At 35.4% G+C, this 17,782-nt stretch overlaps 1 protein-coding gene across 3 annotated transcripts in view; it reads right to left on the bottom strand.

Annotated features, from left to right (window-relative positions):
* XPOT (exportin for tRNA) overlaps positions 1–17,782 on the bottom strand; it is a 39,429-nt gene that overhangs the window by 1,781 nt on the left and 19,866 nt on the right. For all 3 annotated transcript variants that reach the window (XM_059683495.1, XM_059683494.1, XM_059683496.1), the window contains 13 exons: positions 16,924–17,048; positions 16,161–16,305; positions 15,888–16,007; positions 15,419–15,513; positions 14,782–14,851; positions 12,804–13,042; positions 11,693–11,978; positions 9,826–10,015; positions 8,911–9,027; positions 8,623–8,738; positions 7,919–7,966; positions 5,126–5,197; positions 3,381–3,437 (listed from right to left, as the gene is read on the bottom strand). In XM_059683495.1, the coding sequence (XP_059539478.1) occupies positions 3,381–3,437; positions 5,126–5,197; positions 7,919–7,966; positions 8,623–8,738; positions 8,911–9,027; positions 9,826–10,015; positions 11,693–11,978; positions 12,804–13,042; positions 14,782–14,851; positions 15,419–15,513; positions 15,888–16,007; positions 16,161–16,305; positions 16,924–17,048 (1,680 nt within the window). The remainder of the gene's footprint in view (positions 1–3,380; positions 3,438–5,125; positions 5,198–7,918; positions 7,967–8,622; positions 8,739–8,910; positions 9,028–9,825; positions 10,016–11,692; positions 11,979–12,803; positions 13,043–14,781; positions 14,852–15,418; positions 15,514–15,887; positions 16,008–16,160; positions 16,306–16,923; positions 17,049–17,782) is intronic.

The following is a 17,782-nucleotide window of genomic DNA, read 5'->3' as shown; positions in this document are numbered from 1 at the left end:
GCCTGGGTTGCGGGCTTGATCCCCAGTAGGGGTGTGCAGGAGGCCGCTGATCAATGATTCTCTCTCACCATTGATGTTTCTATCTCTCGCTTCTCTGAAATCAATAAAAATATATTTAAAAAATATATATGAAAAAACACTGAATGCCAAACTAAGAAACATGAATGTATTTTTAGTCAACAGAAGGCTTTGAAAGTTATGAATTAGGGGAATGAATTTCAGGGGTCTTTTCAGTGTTTTCAAATAGACCTGCTTGGCGAGAACAAGGGAAGGGAGATCAGTGAGATAACAAGCCTATCCCAGATAGAAAGGAAGGGACAGCAAGTGAATGAGGAGGAAGAATCTGCAAAGAATCCGAGGATCCATCAGGCATGAAGGAAGTAGGCATGAAAGAAGGAAGTTCAGTTTTTCAAACTAGAAGAATGATGCTTCCAATGACTTAATGCTATCAATATAGAGAAGTTGGACTTGAGAGAAAGACATTTTATAAATGCTGCTTGAATAAATTATATGTTTGGAGCATAAACCTGCTACAATGTACATATATCTGCTGTTACAGACCCCTCTAATAGTTATAATTTTTTGAATCCTTTAATGCAGTTTGATTGATTAGTTATTTAATAGGTTATCTTCACAGGCACTTTGCTTTTATGGGGAAATGGGAGTGGGAGGATTCGTGATGATAAATAGTAATTCTCAACATTCTTCTCACAAATCCTTTTGTCAGTTTAAGCTGACAAACTACTACTACTACTGGGGGAAAAACTGACAAGGAAAGAGTTTAGAACCAAAGTCAAAGGATAGGATACTTAAACTCGGCAAAGCCCCTTGACTTATAAATCCTTTTGAAAGCTTTGGGCAAAATAACCAGGTAGCTATTCATTAAATTACCTGCTACCAAAACATTTAGCATGGTGCTTTGTCCTCAGATTTGTTGAAGGTAATAAATAAAAAATAAAGAACAGTTCATAATCCAGCCCAGGAGCTCCTTGTGGGCAGGGAAAGTTACTCATTGGTATTTGCAGCAGTTGGCATAGTACCTGTTACATAAAAAGCAGTCAGGATGTACTGAATGACTACTTAGGTGAAAGCAAAATAGTGCTGTCTCAAGAATTATAAATATAATACCAAATAAACATTTGGTACTTCTTCCCAATTTGGAGGGTTTTTTAAAATTCAGTGATTATACAAATGTATAAAGAGCCTTGCTGGCCAAATCTGAGGACTCTACTTTTTGTCTGTTTTACAATTCAAGTTTCAAGATAGGATACACCCAAGTAAGTCATACTTCCGTTTTTATATTTTTAGATCCTTCCTTTCAACTCAATATGGGAAACTGTTCCTATTTACTTGTTCCTATTTCATTACATCATGAAACTGTAAAAGAAAACTGGCACTTTCATACCAAATGCTCAGGCACATACACATTCAGTATTCTTACCCAACTCTCTATGATCTTATGTTCAGTTGAAAGGGGTTTCACAGAAGACTCTAAAGTATAACATCCATAACTATAGATTCTTAGGAGCATGTTTTAGAGCAAAGAGATCCCAAAATAAGTAATAGTTGATTAAACAGCCCGAGTCCTGGCTGGTGTGGCTCAGCTGGTTGGAGTCATCCTGTGCACCAAAGGGTGGTGCATTCAATTCCCAGTGGGGGAGCAGACAGTACGGGAGGCAACCGATGGATGTTTCTGTCTCTGTCCCTGTCCCTTCTCTCTGTAATCAATGAAAACATATCCTCGGGTGAGGACTAAAAAAACAAAACAAACAAACTACAGTATCCTGTCTATATAAAAGGCTAATATGCTAAGTGTCCAGACCATCCGGGTAATGACATCAAATAGCAACACCTGGCTTCCTCTCCCTATCGACTAGCCTCCTTGCAGTTTCTTCAGCCCAGGAACACGGACTTGCTTTATATGCAGGTGGAAACACTTTACACTATAATTAAATGTCTGTGAAGCGTTTTCTTGTGCCTCATCTCATTTGATCCTCACTAGAGTCCTGGAGTAGATAGATGGGAGACTGGGTGGAATCCTAATTTCTTTTCATTAGCTGGAAAACGGAGATTTAGAAAGCTTAGAAACTTGACCCGACTGAAAAGAAATGGTGAACCTTGAAAATGACTTCACGTTTTCTCACTGCACAGAATATAGTCAAACACTGCTGCAGTTAAATATTTCACCCTTTGTTCTCCCTGTGTGATCACAATAATAATCCGCTTTGTGTTGATATTTACTGCTGTGTTGCTGACAATTACCTGAAAGAGAAGTTGGAGTGCTTCACTGGGCTGAAAAAAGTTTAGCTACATCAGAAAGCAGGACTAAGTAAGTTTGTTCTATACCTATAAAAGGCTAAGTTGACTTGTGCACATGTGATACATATAAAGCTCTCCTGGCGCCAACTGCACGTGTGTGTTTCAATCTATCATCAATGATCGTGAATTTGGTTGTTTCTGTTGACATTCTGAAGCTGAAAGAAAGCGGCAGTGTCGCAGGGAAGTAACAATGGTGATTAAATATGATCGTAATAGTGATTCGGGTAGAGATAATTATCCCTGGGTAACCAAGGTTGCCGTATAATCAGAAACTAAGATAGAGGACCTCCTTTTGAAAGGGACTTGCTCATTCATTGTAAACCAGATCCCAATAATCCGAATGCCACTAAAATGAAAAAAAATCAGTATCCTATTCTTTTCTCACATAGTGGAAAAGGCTGGGGAACGGATACTGCTTTAAGACTCAGAGATGACAGTGTGTCTTAATGCAATAATACTAGATTCAACGATGATGCTGAAAAGGAAAATTTTCCCATCGAATTTCTTAAAAGTGTTACTCCTTCGGGAATGCCATGTCGTAAATTAGAATTGAAAGTAGGTGCAATCATCATGCTGACAAATCTTAATGGTAAATGGGGGTCTTTGTAATGGTATTAGATTTATTATCAAAATATTGCAACCTAACATAATTGAAGCTGTAGTATTAACAGGATTTGCGGAGGAGAGGTTGTTCTGATTCCAAAAATTGATTTGTCCCCATCGGACACTGGCCTCAGTGTTAGAATAAGTTTAATCAATTTATCAATCATTGTTTTTATATCATGTTTTTGTTCTTTTTATGTCTTTGCTGTTGTTATATCATGTTATTATTTATTAATCAATTTATATATTATTTTCATATACATTTTACTAATTTTCTTTCATCTCTGATACTTCTATTATAGAGAAAGGGCTAATAGCGATATTAAAACATTTCTTCTAATTAATTTCCTTTCAATGTGCGTGAATTCGTGCACTAGGCCACTAGTAATATATATTCTCTCTTGGCTCTGAAACATTTCCTAATTATATGAAGATATGTAAGTTTTCCAAATACCTACCTTTAAGTAGTTTTTAAAAACTTTAGCATCAGGCTGCTGAAGAGCTTGACAAAACTCCTTGGGGAGCCACGAAGGGGGAAAAGAAGAGAATCAATCTATTTGTATTAAATTCATAATAATTCAAATCCACAGCACCATTTTAAAATTGTGATCTTAAGCATTTTTTATGTGTACAGTATAGCAGTGTTAACTATATGCACAATGCAACTCTCCACACACTCCAGCCCCTGGCCACCACCATTCTACTTTCTGTTTTTAAGAGTATGACTACTTTAGGTACTTCAATATAATTAGAATTTTGTAACTTGTCTTTCTGTGACTGGCTTATTTCACTTAGCATAACCTCCAAGGTTTGTCCAAGTTGTAGTATATGACAGCATTTCTCTTTTTTAAGGCTGAATAATAATCCATTGTGTATACATACCACACTCTATTACCCATTTATCTATGAATGGACATTTGCACTGCTTCAAACCTATAATATTTGTAACATCAAAATTAACCTGAACAGTTCCTCACCAAAAAAGGTTATAGAGTATCCTCAAATCTAATATTTTTCAAACAGGCTGCTTTCACTTTTGAGAATAAGGCTCTCCTACCTAAAGGATAAAAACTACACTGCTATGGCCAGACCAAATCCTTATCCTTCTTAATCAAATTATTAGATAGATATATAATTTTGTTTCAGTCAGCAATCTGGAGAATATTAGCTACTCAAAATCAAATGACATATTTCTATTTTCATGAGCATTAAGATCACATGAGTAACTAGTAATTTATTGTTTTAATAAAATATTAGCTTATAAGTAATAACTGAGAAAATTCATTAATATCTATAAAGTTAAAGATGATGTGTTATAGAGACCATAAATTCATTAAAAATGAGTTTGACGATTACTCTTATGTGAGGTCTATCCGATTTTTCACTCAATTTTTTCAATGCCTCTTACAAAATAGCATTATAAATCACTGTTGATAAAGAAACAATTCTTAGAATCTACACAAGAGATTCTAACTAGTTTTAATCAAAACTTTGACACTGTATCAGATCTATGTGCTATAGGACAAGCAGTCTGGATAACTATATGCCAAGAAAATAACTAACTGCCATTAAAGGTTATTCTGTAATAGTGCAAAAATGAGATAGCTTTCCAGCCCCTTACCTCTAAATATACTTTCAGGTTTACAAAGCAAGCACGTATAAAATGAACTACCTGGCATAAACCTTCAGAACAGATTCGTGGGCCATGGTCCCCTTTTAGAATGGGTTTTAACACATGGGGTTACAAAGGAAACTAATAATGAATTATGGTTATAAAATTTTTTTTGGCATGTGGTAGAGTAAAATAGACTCAGTAATAAGGTCTAGTGGCACATCTTAACTCCTAATTTCAAACCACTACTGAGTGTAAATAATATTTTGAGATCTCTGAAACTAGTGATACAGAAAATATCTGTGATTACTTATTGATGACAAAGTCACGGCAATGCGAATACTACTGTGATCTGTCACCTACACAATGACAGATCAAATCTCTATTAAAGGTTAGTGAAGATAAAAATACAATTTTTCCTATTTAATTTCAGAGCCCCTCCCTCTCCCAAGTTTGGGCTCTTGCTATCCTACACACAGTAAAACATCAACTTGAATGCAGTTTGGCTTTCTTGGATCAAAATTTAGTTTGAATTATAGTCATTATTTCTTTAATTAAATTAAGAGGAAAATCTGCTAGGGCAGCTCTTACTTGAATTATCTCTGGAGCTACTTGCAAGGAAGGTAGGTATTCTTGTTGAAGATACTGAACACATTCTGGGCCCTGAAAATGAAAAGATGGTTATAACTAAGTTATTTTCTTCCTTGACATCAGTAATGCGTTAAAAGAAATTGGAGCAACATATGTATACTTTAAACACAATATGGCACTGTGATTAAGAACAGGCTGAAACCAGAGTCTGCTTTGTTTTGAAGACTGGCTCTAGCAAATTTCTGGTAACTTGGGCAAGTTACTTAACTTCTCTGAGCCTCAGTTACCCCATCTAAAAAAACGGAGTTATTGGGAGGATTGGATGAATTTAGAAATGTAAAGCTTTTGAAGAGCACTTAGTATTTACTAACTACAAAACACTACTCAGTGTTATGTAGTGCTAAAGATTAAACAAATATTCTTTTAAATTCAGGTCATAATGTCTTCTATGCACTGAAAGGAGACAGCAAACAGAAGTGCTCCTGTTCAATCCACCACTGGGTGGACTATAGGGCAGTACCATAGTAATGCCTATCTTTAGAAACTAAAATACAAGCAAGAAAGATCAAAATGATAGGCTAGAAGGTAATATAAATAAAAACACAACTTCCTTTTTCTGCTTACAAAATAGGGAAAAGGAATTTAGTAGCCAGATGAGGCAACCAAGACCCAGAAATATAGGATTATTTGCCCAGTCTGCTGATTAAATCTGTACTAAAAAGCAGGTCACCTGACTTCTAAAACCATTGCTCTACATTGCTATCTTCTAGTATTCTAGGTGCTAAAAACTGTAACAGTAGTTTTCTGGGGCATTTTGGGGTTAAGTTTGGTGAAGGGAAGAGTGAAAATTTCCACAAACTAGCCCTGACTCCCCCACCGCTTCTTAGCAACTATAAGAAACTTAGGATACAATTTGAAAGTAGTTATCCTATAGCAACGTGTTTCTGAGAGAGAGGCCTCAAGCAAATGTAATAAATCCAATAGTTAAAAAAGCTAATTTCACTTTTAAACAGGAACCTGACTAAAAGGCTTTAATATGCAGATGACTTCAACCTGGTCCAACTGAAAGTTAACCATTATCAAAATTAAATCAATCCATCTCTCCTCAATACACTTCTCCCTGCATTAACACCTCATTTCTTGTTTAGTACTACTGTTCCTGAATCAAAGGATTTCTTTATGTTTCCTCTTCTACCTTGATTCCTGGGCCTCTAACCCAATGGACCTAGGCCACAATTTACTCTTCAAAGGAAGGCCGTTCCTAATTGAGAGGAGGTAGCGTTTCACTGTGAAAATTTCTCAGATCCCTTCAACTTTCCTTCTCACCTTTTTCTTTAGTCTATTCTCCCTAAACTTAACTGTTCATGCACTGCTCATCATCTCATACAACCCCACTGTTATCACTTAAAAATAGAGTATTACTTGTTTTATTTTTTAAATCAGGTAAAGTAAACTTCTACCTTAAGAGGAAGTCAGTCAAGTGAATAAATGAAAAAAATAAAATGAAGCAAAACATTTTCAAATATTCCATTTGATTCAATTCTGTGTGTCTAAACAAGAGCTTCTAAGGACAAGATAAATACTTCTAAACTGTAAATACCACACTTTTTTTTTTTTTTAATCATTCCTCATCCTGATTCTCTAGCATCCAATAATGTTCAACCCATGTGCTCTTTTGTGACTCTCCTCCCTTAGCTTCCACAACTTTGGTTCTACTTCTAGTGTCCCCTTAACCCTTACTTTACCCAAGGTTCTTTCTGTCCTGGTCTTAGAAAGTCTCACTTCATCTTGACTATTACACACTTGGAACTCCAAAATCAGTATTTAGTCCTAAACTGGTTCAGACCATATTCCAAACTGTTCTCTGAACATTATTTTCTGACTTAGCTATCCTAAATTATAACCCAACCTTTCACACATAGAGCGCACCTAGTCCCATTTCAGCTTTCAGCTGTTACTTCTGCCTTCATACTTTAGTTAAACATGTTAACACTATTTTCTACCAAATCTACCATGCGATGTCTTATTTGTCTCCACACACTGCTTAACTTTGCCCAGAATGCCAGCTCCTCCTGTCAGTCCAATGAATCTATATTTAAGGTCAGAAAAAAAATTTAAAAATTGCCTTCCTAATGGCTTTCTTAGATTGCTCTGAGGCCAAGTTGCTCCTTCTTCTTTAGTTCCACAATATTACATTTAATACATTAATACATTATATCTATTTAAAGAACTTACTTAACCCATCCCATCCCATTAAGCTATTATGCACGGGTCTCCCCTGATTCTAAGATCTACAAATAAGAGAGAAATTTTTTTAAATAAATGTTTTCTTAATTTTATTATTTTATTTATCTTATTGAGAAAGGGAAAGGGAGAAACATCGATTTGAGAGCATAACATCAATTGGCTGCCTCCTGAACAGCCCACATGGGGGGAATCAAGCCTGCAACCCCAGCATGTGCTCTGACCAGAACTGAACCGTGATTTCCTGGGTCATGGATCAACACTCAACCACTGAACCACACTAGTCGGGAGAAAGCTGCTTCTTTTATAAAAGTTAATTAACTTCAGTTCTGCCTGAACTGAGGGGGTGTGCAGGAGGCAGCCAATCAATGATTCTCTCATTATTAATGTTTGTATCTCTCTTTCCCTCTCCCGTCCGCTCTCTGAAAATCAATACAAACATTAGGGGAAAAAAAGGATACAGCTTTCAAAAACAAGTCAAACAGATTTAAAACTATAACAAATATACAAGTGAGATGAAAATGAACGAGCATGGGGTCCAAAGCTTACCCGCTTGAGATGAATTGTTTTCAGTGTCACTGCACACTCAGATAAAGCCTGTGAAACAAGTTTAAGAATTTAATATAGTCAATTCTTGGTTACTGATCCACTTCTCTTTTTACTTCCCTGACCACTATTCATTACTCTTCAAAGAAAGGATGAAGGTAGGAAAGGATGGAATAAGTAGGTTGAATAGAAAATATAAAAACACAAAAATGCTGTCTCAATGTAGTGAATTATAGTTATGAAATCTAGCTTTTACTTGGCTATGGGGAAGTGAGTAAAAGGCAACTGCTTGACATTAAGCACCCTGGAGATTTGGGGAAACCATCATACAAGGAAGAGAAAGTTACTCTTAATAGTGAGAAAAAAACATTAAGCACCAGTTTAGAGTGAAAGCAGTAGTAGGAAACTAATAAAACTTTAGACTATTGGTAGTATGTGCTCTTTCACAGTCCTAGAAAGAGTCTTGGTCATTAAAGTTGTAGGAGCTGGATTTTATATAGTCAATTTTAGCATTGTGATTTAATCAGAATCCACAAAAGGTCCAGAAGTATCATCAATCTCTTAAAAATGAATCCTAATTTGAAATTACTAAATTAGAAGAAAAAAAAAAGCAATGAAACCTAGTAAAATCAATCTGGCATTAAAGAAATTTTTAGTTAAAACACATAAGATCCACACAAGGTAAACAAAGATTCCTGGGTGCTTACCAATACTGTTTGTGCATCTGCCAGGTCAAAGGTTTGTTTTAAAGGTGCTAGGAAACACGCAGGGACAATGTGCTTATAAACAAAATCAGCAAATCCCACTGGTCCATCTTTACCACCTGTCAAGAGAATTCAAATTTTCATCTTGTATATAAAAAAAGTCAATTATAATTTATCATTGGGGGAAATCAACTCCCCGCTCCTGTCTATTGTGAGGGCTAGGGATCTATTTCATCTCTAAGAGTCTTAGGAAACAGGCTAGGGAATAAAGCTTAAAAAAAATCATCTTACCCCAGAGTTCTACCAACTTGGAGAGGATGATAAAGCATGTTTTCTGTGCAATTGGATCTGGATATTCGACTGCTCCTTGAATCACAGTAACTAGAACTCGTTCTACGTTCTCTGCACCTGAGAAGGGGAAAAAAACCTTGACTTTAAGAACTGGAAAGGCAACCTGAAGCTCTCATTCCATATATAGTAACCAGACAAAAGCATTTACAGAGTTGATAAGATCCCTCAATTTTTATTAACTGTACTCCTTAATTTAAAGCATAAAGTATTGAAAAATCACTATTCCCTTGTCATCTTACCCACTGGATTTCCTATATTGCAAAATTATCTACATTGATCTATCCAGTCCCATTTATCTTTAATTTGAAAATGGCAAATTAATCAGTAAGACTCAATTGTCAAGTCAATTCTGGCAGTAACCACCATGCTGTTTTTAATACTAAAGAACCAATTAAAGAATACTACTTTAGCCGAAACTGGTTTGGCTCAGTGGATAGAGCGTCAGCTTGCGGACTGCAAGGTCCCAGGTTTGATTCCGGTCAAGGGCATGTACCTGGGTTGCGGGCACATCCCCAGTAGGAGATGTGCAGGAGGCAGCTGATCGATGTTTCTCTCTCATCAATGTTTCTAACTCTCTCTCTCTCTCCCTTCCTCTCTGTAAAAAATCAATAAAATATATTTAAAAAAAAAAAAAAGAATACTACTTTAGGAAAAAGGGAACTGAATACCAATTAGTTTTAAGGCCCTCAACTTGAAAGTAATTCCCTCCTTGAAATAATGAGCAGTCATCCTAGGGGTCCATATACAACAACACTCCAAAAGTTTAGTGTCTACGTTAACTAACTCTTGCTCACATAGATGCATAACTGTGACAAAGACATCAGCAGACAATTTAGGCATCACACACATCCCCACCTTGATTTGCTATGACTTCGCTCATTCCACTGCCTGTGACTGTTTGCAGGAAAGCAAAGTAACTCCTCCGCAACATTTGCTTCTCTAAAGCAGCAGACTGGTCATTTTCTTCTGCTGGTCGAAGCAACACTTCAAAAATTGCATGAAGTAGAGGCATGAACATTTGTTGTAAAAATGGAGATACCTGTATCTGAACATAAGAAATATTACTACTACTTCAGAAATGAGTAAGAAAATTATTATGAAGCTTAATAATCCTGTATTGCATATTTGAAAAGTTTTCTAAGAGAAAATCTTAAAAGTTCTCATCACAAGAAAAAATATTCTGAAATAATGTTATTGACGGCTGTTAACTAGGCTTTTGCTATATACAAAGACTGGCTCTTGATGTTGTGTACTACCTAAAACTAATATAATGTTGTATGTCAATTATACCTCAATTAAAAAAATAAATGTAACTTAGAAAAAATGTGTTTTAAAGTCTTTCTTAAGAATTTCTATTTGGAATATTTACACAATTCACTTAGCAAATATCAAAGTTAAAACAAAATCTACATAACATATACATTATTAAATTCAACCAATTTCCTACAGTTCAAGATCCATGTTAAAATAGTAGGAAGCTGGGTCCAGTTCTCCCTCAGGAAGGACGTCGGTGGAGGAGACTATAACTACCATGTCTTCCAGTGCTTTGTCAAAACCTCAGATGCATGGCCAACATTTCATATTGTTGCAGCCATCATTGTATTCCTGGGGGTTGCAGCTTCCTGTAAGTTTGGTGTGGTTGAACCAAGAAAGAAGGCATATGCAGATTTCTACAGAAGTTATGATTCCATGCAAGATTTTGAGGAGATGAGGAAGGCTGGTATCATTCAGAGTGCAAAGTGATCGTGCTATGTAAAGAATTTCTTTGGGTTGAATTCCATAGGAGTTTGCCACTTACCTGTATTCTTGATCTATGAAACATGAATATCTGAGCTAAGAAATAGTTTCTCTTGATAAACAATTAAGAAATAATAATAAGAAAAATGGTAGGGACCCAGAAATATTTCACAATCAAATACTGCCATGGATTATTTTCGATTTAAATTTCACAATATTAATTCTATTGCTAAATTATAAATGGAGTTACATGCTTGGGTGCTCAGCCTTTATATGCCATTGGGTAATCCTTAACTTCTCTGTGTCTGTTTCTTCATCTATAAAATACAATACTTACCTCCTAGAATCAAATGAATTAATGTGCAGGAAAATGCTTAGAACACATTTTGAACACAGAAAGCACTGTGTGTTAGCCATTCTTATTAGTCAGCTTATACTTGACTTAAATCTCCTTGTACATAAAACCAACTTTAGTACATTACATTACTTTTAAACTCCTGTGTGGACACCCAAATTACAATGCTTTTTATTTACCTCTTTAGACAGGTAGTACTCAATGCTGTTTTTATTTGATTTTCTAAAACAGAAGAGTAATTGTTTTCTTCTGCTACATAAAACAGATAATGTATGTATGGTTTTAGTAAAACATCTATTAAGCATGTCTTATGTGTCAGGGAGTGTGCCAGATATTAGGGATGATAAAAATACACAATCCATGCCCACAAGTAACTCATATTTACAAAAACAAACCAAGGGGGCAAATGTCAAAATGCAGGGTATCCCCCCCAAAATGTATACACACTTTAACAGCTGATAGCTCAATTTTGAAAATAAAATGTATTTTAATAAGCACTGCCTTTATAATTATTCAAAGTGTGTATGTACACTTTTGGGGGACAATGCATATATCTAAAGATAAATACACCTAATCTTTTAAGCCAGGGGAAGATCTTTAAGCCAGGGGATGCTCTGAGGTTTGTGGTACCTTAAATTTGGCTGTAATCTGGTTGATAAGAGGAATGAACTCCTGAAGGTCTTTTGCTTCACAATCTTTCAGCATGTGTTCTGAGGCAGATGGGATGAATGGAAGAACTTCTTCCTCTAGGCAAATTATCATGCGATGAAGGAAAGTGCGAACTCCACTTCTGAGAATATCCTTTTGTAAGGGACAACTCAGAGCTGGCAAGAATGTCTGTAAACAGTCCAGATAAACTTCGGAACAGCCACATTGTTTCACAGTCTGCTTGTTGCTAAAAGCTTTGCTGGTCCGACTAGATAAGTAAAATAAGGCAACTATTTTTAACTTTATTCTTAAAAAATTTTATGGAGTAATAAAAAACAATGCACGATAAATTACAAAACTAACAAAACTGGTAGACAATTCTAAATGAATGAGATGTAGTTACTATAATCCTCTAATCTGAATCCATCTAAATGTTTTATTAAAATCCTACTAATGAAGTATGCAGAAAAGAGGGGGGAAATCCACTTACTATGACCAGGCTGTCCTACTACATAATCTGCAAATTACCCATTTAAATTTAGAAAACAATCTTTAGAATCAAGTTATTTCTACAACTCTCTAATATTAGCTTTTGCACTGAAATATTCCATAGAGCAATTGCTTTATATAGCTTATAATCAGCAACCACTACAACTTATATGCTGTTACTGTTTACCAATAAAAGTTATGGGTAGAGAGAAAGAAATAGCAGCTTGGGTGGTCTTCAGGACACAATGCAACAGGTAAAAAGAAGTCTCAGGACCTACTCTTTAAGATACCAAAACCGAAAACCAAGATTTCCCAATTAGTAACTGATATATAAACACTTTAGTTAATCCCCTTAAATACACAATCAATTTACACCAAAGAAGTCAAAGTTAAGGACTCAGTTGTCAAGACAGAAATGCAGAATGTTACGTAATCTATTCCCTTCTTCAGCTAAGTCTTCTAATTCACTAGATTTAGAAAAGAAAGCTTAGGTAATTCTCTAGACAATCCTGTTTTGGAATCTTGGATATGTACCCAATTCTAAAAGATGCAGACAAATAAATGGTCTTGTCTGTGTAATACTCACTCAATAATCTTAACTCACCTGGCAAATCCAACAGCATGATTGAGACAGTCTGCTAGAGATGCCTGCCTTTCTTCATCTTGCGCCAGCATCAATTTTTCTAACAGAATTTTAAACTTTTCCATTAGTGGAGTCAACAGATTCCTCATTAACGCTTGCTTCCGTTCTGCTGGGTACTCACTATTAACAATCAGCACTCCAGCTGTCTCATAAATAAATAGTTGATCATCGCTGCTCAACAAAGACTGGTAACCATTCTCCTAAAATAAAATTTGGTCTCACTGAAGTTTTTCCACATTTAAGTCCTCTCATTTAAGCAAAGTGCAAAAGCGAGAGATGTAATCTATGACATCAACTCACTATTAAAAAGTAGGTTGAGTGCTTATAAAAACAAATATTCTCCTAAGACCATATAACAGAAAGAAAACTGAAGTAGAGGTAAAGAGATCGTGGGTCTAATTCTACCCTTTTCAAGACTTTTCAAATAGTCATAATTATTAGTTAGCCTTCTACCTTGTTTTCTCTTGTAAAACTCTTATTTGTAAGATAGTCGGTGGCTAAAAATGAGGTGTACAAAGGTACTTTGAATGTTAGTACAAAGGCCACACAAGTTAATATTTTAAAGAGTGTTTAAGAGTTGAATAACAACAAAAACCACACAATAAATACATATGCACATTCACAATGGTTATTACTTTAAAACGTTTGAAAATAAGACTGCAAATACAAAACCAGATCTCATTCAGGCATAAGCAGGCATCCCATATATGGGTGACTTTTATTGAATTTTGTTATTTTTTAATGCAGTAGGGTAGGCCAAGAGGAGTGTGGGGAAATATCAGAGACCCTTCTAGATCCAACACTCAAGCTCCCTATTAAGAAATACATAAAACCTTGTCTAAAAACAGATAAATTATGTCATGTTCTCATTTCTTAAGAAAAAAAAAAAAGAAATTCCCAATTTAGAAGTAACTAAAGCATTTTTAAGTAGCACTAAGACTAATCAATACTCTAGGAGTTGAGGATACAAAGATAAAGTGCTACAGAAATATAAGGTACCCAAAAATTGGGTTACCGTAACTGCCAAGGAAAACTGGCAATAACCGCGTGAACTACTTTATATATCAGCTTTTCTAGTATGTAGACAAAGATAATTTTTAACCATATAATTCACTACTAACCTTTCATGCAGTGAAATTACATAAGCTGTGAACCCTAAGTGCTGGTATTTACTTAAAAGAACAAAAGTACTATTTTTGTTCAACACTTTTTAAATGGCAGCTCTAGTAATATTTTGTATCAAAGTGAAAAAGAATTGAGTCAATGTCAGTATTTGCTTTAAACAAAAACATGTACTAATATCCATCAAGGCGTGCTTACAAAGCACCCCAACTTAAATCTTTCTAGTGAAATGGACACCAAATATTCAGAAAAACCAGCATCAAAATTTTATCCTAAGCCTGAAAAATTAAACACAGAAAAGCTTCAGTCTAACATCAGCAGTCACTGAGAAGGCCCAATATGATCATAGTACTAAATAATTTGGAAACTGAATTTTTCCTTCTCCATAAAACACTTCATCAACATTTAACAGTATAGAGAAAGCAGACTATTTCTCATATTGCCAAATTTGTCAGTCAACTCTTGCTTTTTTTCTACTTCTATTACTGTTTTATTTACTACTAGAGGCCCAATGCACATAATACGTGCAAGAGTAGGCCTTCGCAGCCACGGATGGCTGGAGCCCTCCCCTCACAGCAGCAGCGGCTTCCTCGATCTCACGGCTGTAGCCCCAGCTTCGTCCGGAAGGACGTCTGGTCTAATTCGCACATTAGGCTTTTATTATTATAGCTATCTCAACAGTGTTGGTAAACAGAACTAACCCTTGCACACACCACCCTCATTAAAAAAAAAAAAGCCCACGAAAGTATTAGTGCTAAAGGTGTATGTGGCCTCAAAATCTGAGGAAAATCTGTAATTTGGAAGAATAGGTACTTACAGGTGGAGAAAGCTCTAATAAATCTTGTATTCTATTCAGAATATCCTCAATGAATGGATTCATTTGTTTACTGAATAAAGGCAAAAAGGAAAATCACAATAACATAAGTAATAGTGCTTGAAAAGTTGCTAAAAACACTAAATCCCCCTTTAAGGCAGAACTAAAAAATCAGTTCTAAGCTAGTCACATGTGATTAAGACTAATGATGATTTTTAAAAATTACAACCTTATAAGCCTAAGAATGAATAGTTTTCATGCCAAAAACTGGTACTAGTAAAGAATATAAAACAGATTAGGTTAAAAATGTATTTCCAAGGAATATATTCTTTAGAATTTCAAAGAAGCCATATACTATTGATCCATAGCAATAAAACTATTGGTTATGTAATTACATAATGTTATTAGTGATTAGTGTTACATATACAAGTATGCAAACAAATCACTTTTTAATGAATAAAGTAAATTAATGAGAATGAAAAAAAGTCCTAACATGACGATACAAAAAAGGAATACTTTAAAAATGCCTTAGAACAGAAAGAACCAAATCTACCACAGGTTCTTAGAAGATAATTTATATGTTCTATTTAATAATCCTAAATATAAGAATAAAACGTAACAGCTGAAATTTTGTACTTACTTGAGAGACTTGACAAATCTAGAAAACAGGTAGGCAGTTCTGCTCCGCACTTTTGCACTGGAATGCCGCAGCCCCCTGTGATCTAAGAAAGCCATCTAAAGAAACAGAGACACTTTTACTTTTGCTGCACGTGTTTAAAACTCCTGTTGCTACTTTTATGAAACATTTTTATTTACATCAAAAATTTTTTCTTAGCTTCTAGAAGGCAAGAACCAGATACTATATATAACAAGAAACCTTACTCAATACACAAATAGACTCTTGAGGACTTTAGGTGACTGATTAGACAGAAAATTTTTTTAATGGAAGGGGGGTTAGTGCCAGTGCATTCAAGAGTTTCTGAAAAAAAGTTTTTGAGAACCTCTGGCTGTGGAAAAAGTTATAAAAGAAAAATAGAATAATATCTGCTCATTAGCTGAAATACATGGGAAAATAACAAACATTGAAAATAAGTAAAATGTTTACTTACTAGTACACATGGAATGTGTTGAGGTTCAACTGTGAAAAACTTTTCATATCTAACAACAGTTTCGAAGAACTCCAATGTCACAGATGTATGTTGATAGGAACTAACTCCTGATGTTACCAACTGGAGCAAGAAAAAGTTAAGAAATCTATCTTTATTTATTGTAACACCAAAATGCCCCCTTTTAACAGACACTAAACTCTAATAAGAAACTCCGATTAGCTTATAGTGAAAACAGAAAATTATGTTCAAATAAATTATTTTCAGTATACTTACAGTTCGCATCATATCCTGCAACGCACTGGCTTTTGAAACATCACCTGAGAAGTGAGCACCATGAGATACTGGAAGAGCTTCTGCCAACATATACAGCAATCTTATTGCTACTTCAACTTCCATAAATCGTGTAGTCTGCCAATTCCTACCAAGGCATAATATGTTACTGAGACCTGAACATACACTTTTTATAGAAAATTAGTGATGCAAAGGATAAAAAGACACCAACAAAAGCCTCTTTAATTATTAAGAAGTCATAGATATTGTTAATGTTTTAAAAATATATTTTTATTGATTTCAGAGAGGAAGGAGAGGGAGAGAGAGAGAAACATCAATGATGAGAGAGAATCATTGATCGGCTGTCTCCTGCATGCCCCACCCCCCACCCCCCCACTGGGGATCAGGCCCACTACCCCGGCATGTGCCCTTGACCGGAATTGAACCTGGGACCCTTCAGTCCACAGGCTGACGCCCTATCCACTGAGCCAAACCAGCTAGGGCAGATATTGTTAACTTTGCCAGGCAATATAATTTATACCAAAAGGTAGAAATAACTGATGCTATCCATTTTATTATTTATGTTCTAAAGAGTAGTGTTTCCCCTCAAGGATCAAGAAAAATCAAGGTGATTAAGTGCATTGTTTCAGAGATACACATAAAATCTTAGTAAGTCACACAGATTAATAAAGTAGTGAATCACTTATTGTAAACCATCACCAGGGAGAAAAGGAAGAGATGACCTATTACCAAAACAATAACTTACTGCAGTGTAGAACTAAAAACTCTACGAACAGAAGCCAGCAGTAACTCTGGTGAAACTTGAGCAAGCCTATCCAACAGCAACTTCAGTTGTTTCCTATATTCTACAAACATGGCTTCATCTTCACCCTATGATGGATTTTAAAATTCTCATTTTAAAAACATAAAAGACTATAAAACTCATGTAAATGGTGAACTGCCATTAGTTTTCTGCACTTACAAATTTAATACTTTCATTTATTTCACCAATATTCATTTATACAGGAAAACTTACTAGGCTTAGTAGACCTTCCCCCCCCTGCTCACAAATTAAGTATTTCTGAACATAGTCCTAGATCTTGAAAGCCAGAACCAGAAATAGTACAGGAAGGAAATTAAGGATAAGAATCTAGAGTCAGAAGAGGTTCACATTGGGTTTTGTGAGAACTTCAGCACCTTATTTATACTCCTTGTATCTTTCTGTTCACTGTAAAAACTATACTATTGTATGATAGAAGCTATTACATGTAATGAGCCTGGCACTTTAAGTACACAGTGTGTTGGTTAGCATCACCATTATCCTTTAATAGTCCAAAGTTTCTGAATGCCCAAAGAAAGGAATAGGTCACTAGCACACAACTAAACAGTATTATGTCATGACTGAATTACTAGAACGCACCTGATGACCTTGTGTTTGATGGGAAGCTGACTCTCTAGCAATCCTAGACAAGACTTCTAACCAGAACAAGTCCAGGCCGTTAAACACCTCATTCCCACTCTCCCATACACATTTATGATCTGAGTTCCACCAACTGGGCCTCAATTTATCACTCTCGTTAAAAATAAAGTAAGATAAGATCACCAAAAATATTGTCAATATTATA

The sequence above is a fragment of the Myotis daubentonii genome, chromosome 2 (assembly GCF_963259705.1).
Source record: "Myotis daubentonii chromosome 2, mMyoDau2.1, whole genome shotgun sequence".
In the NCBI taxonomy this organism is placed as follows: domain Eukaryota; kingdom Metazoa; phylum Chordata; class Mammalia; order Chiroptera; family Vespertilionidae; genus Myotis; species Myotis daubentonii.
This window is presented reverse-complemented; position numbering and strand designations above follow the sequence as displayed.